The sequence below is a fragment of the Anopheles merus genome, unplaced genomic scaffold (genome assembly GCF_017562075.2).
Source record: "Anopheles merus strain MAF unplaced genomic scaffold, AmerM5.1 LNR4000153, whole genome shotgun sequence".
NCBI lineage: Eukaryota > Metazoa > Arthropoda > Insecta > Diptera > Culicidae > Anopheles > Anopheles merus.
This window is the reverse complement of record NW_024427733.1, coordinates 36,092-41,813: the sequence shown is the minus strand read 5'-3', so window position 1 is coordinate 41,813 and position 5,722 is coordinate 36,092. Positions and strand designations below refer to the sequence as shown.

Genomic DNA, 5,722 nt, shown 5'->3' with positions numbered 1-5,722 from the left:
AGCGATTGGCCGTCTGACGCACCAACACATCCAAACCTTCGGCAGCGCGCTCAGGCGAGGGGTACGAGGCGGAGCCAGGGACGGGTAGCTCGACGAGCTGCTTGACAAATTTGCCGTTGGAGGGAAAAAGATGGCATGATAAAATTCTCCGAACGGCATGATTTCTTCCGTCGCTTTGCGCAGCGGGATTAAGAAGGGGGATGTTGGCAACCACCCTGTGCCTGTACCGCTGTTGGGGAAAGCGGGGCAAAATGGGCATGTTAAGCAGTTTACTGAATATTCCTTTGAATATGCCACAAAACAAAATGTTTCTTTCATTATTGTATGCCTCCACCCTTTATCTATGGATTACAATTGCCAATTAGAATGAAAACAACTTAAAACCATGAAAACAGTGCAACATAAAAGTTGATGTTTTACGAGCAGTTATTTTGACACGCGGGGTAAAATGGGCATAGCCCTGGGGCAAAATGGGCATATGTAAACAAACTGTGAAACGTCAAAACACTGGGGCAATATGGGCCACAACAACTGCGCTTAGGTAATGGTCTATGCTTTTGCGCACGTTTCGTCAAATGTATTTTCGTTCTATCTTTTGTTTTGCTGGTCAGGAAAGCCCTAAAAATTCTTCCAAAAATAAGTTATTAAAATTAAAACAGTTTTTACACGTTTAAATCTACAAAATCGGATCTTTTGAAGCTGTGTCTGTTATCATTATTGGGGCGACTAATACAACACCATAGCCTCACCAAGCGCCGTATGTCAAAAGCATCTGCCCATTTTGCCCCAAGCGTGACTGCCCATTTTGCCCCAAGTGGAGCATGTTTGTATTTTTTGTTATATTAGTAAAAATACGCATTCAATCGCCTTACTTTCTTCAGACCAATTGTACAGAAATATCATATCTTCTAAAATATATCATGTAAAACTTCAACGCATCCCTGTAACACTGGTTTAAGCTTATTTTCGAAGTGGCAAAAATTACATCAATATGCTGCTAAACCTTATTTTGAATTTTTCTTGGTTATTTGTCATGTAAGGGTTATGAAACTTACATGGTGTACATAGAACACACTAATGAATACATTTTGAGCATTGGAAAGTATCTTTGTAGTCAAATAATGCTTAAATACAGGGTGCCCATTTTGCCCCACACGCCCATTTTGCCCCGCTTTCCCCTACCAAGACAGCTCGCAATGACAGTTTGTACTGTGCTTGTATAGGTGTGTGTGCGGTGCAAGACACGATCGACAGATCGTTCTACGAAGAGAGATCGTTGACCGTCCGGACAGAACAGACCACCTTTTAAGTGTCATATTATTTGTTATAAATTATATTTTAATGTGTTAATAAATAAGTGTTGTGGACGGAATCAACGTTGCGCGACATTGTGCTCTGGGCCGCTCGCTACGTGCGACGGCTTTCAGACGCTAAACTGTCAACATCCATGTGCAGCTAAAGGGGGCAGCCATCGCGATCATGCCGAGGACCGAGGTCGGGACGACGACCTCGGGGTGACCGTTCACGAACACTTCACTGCAGGCCATCAGCGTTACAGGTGCGAGAGCGAGCGTTAGGGACTAGCGGGCGTATCGGTTTTTTATGTAAGGTTTTAATGTGTTGTAAACCGTGATTGTAATATAGTGTTTTAAGTATTTTATCCTGGTGTTTGGACTTATTTATTTATGCGTTCAAGAACATAAAAGTGGCGACGAGAAATATTTTCCTCTTCAGTGTGTAGAACCTGCGTTGAAAAAGAAAAAAAAAAACTGCTCCTTCCCTAACTAAAAAAAAAAAAAAAAAAAAAAACGCAGTGCAGTGAAATAGTTTTGTTATTCGAAAAAAAACCTATTCAGTGAGTGTAAAAAAAAAAAGTATATAAAAAGGATAATCAGAACGTGTGTTATGGGACAGCTAAGCTCAGTAGCTTGATTGAAAAGTTCGTGTACAGTTCGGTTTTATTTTTTTTCTGTCGAGGACATTTTTTTTTCTCTGCAAATAATTTATAAAATGAATACCAGTGGTGATGAAGAAAGGCGCTCGAGTGCGGGTTTTAATGTGCAACCAACGCACCAGCTACAAAATGGTTCTGGTGAACCATCAGTGCAGTATCCTCCATTACAAACGCCGCCATCGGTGTCGATGGATAGTTCGTCGATGATGCAGATCTTGCAATTAATGCAGCAGCAAATGGCACAGCAGCAGAACATTTTGGCGCAGTTAATGCAGCAGCAAGGGTCAGGCCAAAGTTCATCCACATCACCGGAACAAATTTTGGATTCGTTGTGCAGCCACATTAAAGAATTTAGATACGATGCTGAGGCTGGAACGACATTTGCCGCATGGTACAACCGCTATGAGGACCTGTTCGAAAGAGATGCTGCCCGGTTGAGCGACGAAGCAAAAGTGCGCCTTCTCATGCGCAAGCTAGGAACTCTTGAACATGATCGGTATGTAAATTTCATCTTGCCAAAGTTCTCACGAGATTTTTTATTACCAGAGACGGTCGCTAAGCTGACAGATTTGTTCGGAACTAAGGAGTCCCTGTTACATCGACGGTTCAAATGCTTAAATACGGTGAAGGGGAAGACGGAAGATTATCTAGCGTACGCATGTCGCGTCAACCGTGGTGTAGTCAACTTTGAGCTAGGCAATTTGACGGAGGAGCAGCTCAAATGCCTTGTATTTGTTTGCGGGTTGAAAGATGATAAGGATGTGGAAATTCGGCAAAGACTGTTAGCGCGGATCGAGGAACGTCCTGAAACCACTCTGGAGCATATTACAACCGAATGTCAACGCATTATCAACTTAAGACACGACAGCGCAATGATCGAAAGAGAGAACACCGAACAAGTCTATGCAGTGCAGCATAAGGAAACACGGTTCCAGCATTATCGTAGCAACCTGTCAGAGAGGCCATCCGATTCGAAACCCCCTAGCAGATCGTGTTGGCTATGTGGAGGACTACACTGGTCTCGAGACTGTACGTACCGTACTCACAAATGTACCGATTGTGGAAGAATAGGCCACAAAGAAGGGTTTTGCAGAACGTACAACAATTATCGTCGGAACTATAACCAAACGAATTTCAATCGTCAGCAAGCAAATACTAGAACGGTCTCAGTCAATGTGCACAGCGTTCAGGAGAGAAGGAAGTATGTACCTCTTAGCATCAATGGCATTCACCTCCGGCTACAGCTCGACACCGCTTCTGACATATCAGTCATTGGCAAAAATACCTGGGAACTAATTGGAGCACCCCCCTTTCCCCGCCATCAGTCGATGCCAAAACAGCATCGGGAGCAGTGTTACCTATAATCGGCGAATTCAGTGCCAACATCACCATCAGAGAAGAGCAGCGTGTCGAGACGGTTTATGTTTCGCAAGCGGACTTAAAGCTGTTGGGAACCGACCTAATCGAGGCTTTTTCCTTATGGTCAGTGCCTGTTGATCAGATATGCAACGCCATTCAATCATCAACGAATAAGGAGCTACGACTACGTTATCCCAAGCTGTTTGGAGAGGGCATGGGCCTATGTACAAAGGGAAACGTTACTCTGCAGCTGAAGGAACAGTGTCGTCCAGTTTTCTGCCCTAAACGTCCAGTTGCATACGCTATGCTGGATGCAGTCGACAAGGAACTGGACCGGCTGGAAAAGCTAGGAGTCATCACACCAGTCGATTTCTCGGACTGGGCCGCACCAATTGTCGTCGTGCGGAAAGCAAACGGTCAGATAAGGATCTGCGGAGATTACTCGACCGGTCTCAATGGAGCCTTGCACCCCCAGGAGTACCCGCTTCCACTACCAGCAGATATTTTCGCCAGGCTAGGTAATTGCACTCATTTTACACAAATACATTTATCGGATGCTTTCCTTCAGGTCGAAATTGCTGAGCAGAGTCGGAAGTTTCTAACCATCAACACGCATAAAGGGCTTTACTCCTACAACCGACTTCCACCGGGCATCAAGGTAGCTCCTGCGGCTTTTCAACAGTTGATGGACAAAATGCTCATTGGATTGCGGGGAGTTTCCAGTTACATGGATGATATAATTATCGGAGGTACGAATCAGAAAGAACATGATGATATTTTAAATGAAACGCTCGCTAGAATTCAAGATTACGGTTTCACAATTCGCGTAGAAAAATGTTTTTTTAATAAGAAGCAAATACGGTATCTAGGGCACATAATAGATAGTCAGGGCATCAGACCAGATCCGGAAAAAGTTAAAGCTATAACCAATTTGCCAGCACCATCAGATGTCAGTGAAGTAAGGTCATTCCTCGGAGCAATCAATTATTATGGGCGCTTTATTCCAAATCTACGAAATTTGCGGTACCCACTGGATGCACTACTAAAAGAAGGGAGAGAATTTGCGTGGACTGCAGAATGCCAGAAAGTTTTTGAAAAATTCAAGTCAGTATTGTCTTCAAACCTATTATTAACCCACTATGATCCGCGACTTGAGATAGTGGTATCAGCTGATGCGTCTTCCGTTGGTCTGGGAGCAACTCTAAGTCACAAATTTCCTGATGGCAGTATGAAGGTTGTACAACATGCATCACGATCTCTTACAAAAGCCGAGCAAAGATACAGTCAAATCGACCGGGAGGGGCTAGCTATCATTTTCGCAGTGACCAAATTTCATAAGATGATATTTGGTCGGCATTTCCGTCTTCAGACAGATCACAGGCCTCTTCTAAGAATATTTGGAAACAAGAAAGGTATTCCGGTTTACACTGCAAACAGGTTACAGCGTTTTGCCCTTACGCTTTTAATGTACGATTTTGAAATCGAATATGTAACCACGGAGAAATTTGGAAATGCCGACATCCTATCAAGATTGATAAGCGAGCACAGCAAGCCAGATGAAGACTATATAATCGCCAATTTAGAGCTAGAGAAGGATGTAAAATCAGTAGTCATCAGCAACATCTCATCCTTACCAATCAATTTTACGGAAGTAGCCAAACAAACGGGGAAAGATTCAATTTTATCAAAGGTACTACATTTTACACAAAACGGTTGGCCACCGTACTATTATATTTTAAAGTGTATTGGTTGTTTCGTTTATGTTTTATTTATTATGTACGTTATAAGTGTTTTAATAAAAGTAAAAGTGCAAAACACAACAATAAGCATCGGGGGCAATAGGGCCGGTCTGGTGGTACAGTCGTCAACTCGTACGACGTGACAACATGCCCGTCATGGGTTCAAGTCCCGAATAGACCGTACCCCCATACGTAGGACTGACTATCCTGCTATAGTAACAATAAGTCACTGAAACCCAAGCTCACTTCATTAGTGGGCACTGGCAGGCCTTGACCGCCAGCGGTTGTTGTGCTAAAGAAGAAGAAGAATAAATAAGCAATAGTACCAAAGAACGCAAAACTTATTTTGGCTCGTTTTGACAGCCATTTTGATGCGACGTTTAAACAGAGCAGCTATTGAAGAAAATTGACATTTTGATGGTTATAGCGTACGGTGCGAACTGGCTTACAAATATTTATTTTTCTCTTAAGTGCATTGTTTGTCGTAAAATTGGTGATATTTGATACAAGAAAGGTCATATTATGTGTCGACACACGCATTGTAGTGTTCTGATCAATTTTTAAAGAAATATTTAGCCAGTTATTTCTTTAGTTATTGTTCCAAGTTTTGGTAGGAGCCCACAACATTGAGCTGTCAAAAATGAACATTTACTGTGTACCTATTTTCGGC

At 42.8% G+C, this 5,722-nt stretch overlaps 1 protein-coding gene across 2 annotated transcripts; it reads left to right on the top strand.

Moving 5' to 3' along the window:
- Positions 1-1,839: 1,839 nt before the first annotated feature.
- LOC121601719 (uncharacterized protein K02A2.6-like) lies at positions 1,840-5,028 on the top strand. 2 transcript variants are annotated; one of them, XR_006006171.1, is made up of 2 exons: positions 1,840-3,831; positions 3,882-5,028. XR_006006171.1 is itself a non-coding variant. In XM_041930527.1 (2 exons), the coding sequence occupies exons 1-2, from the start codon at positions 3,528-3,530 to the stop codon at positions 3,893-3,895; spliced, it is 318 nt and encodes a 105-aa protein (XP_041786461.1). In that variant the 5' UTR covers positions 3,261-3,527; the 3' UTR covers positions 3,896-5,028. The 2 variants fall into 2 exon arrangements, 1 of the variants encoding a protein (XP_041786461.1); XM_041930527.1 differs by having other exon boundaries at positions 3,261-3,831.
- The last annotated feature ends 694 nt before the right edge of the window (positions 5,029-5,722 follow it).

What these genes read in the sequence shown, in the direction of transcription:
- LOC121601719 (XM_041930527.1), top strand. Translation starts at nt 3,528, where the DNA reads ATGGGCCTATGTACAAAGGGAAACGTTACTCTGCAGCTGAAGGAACAG.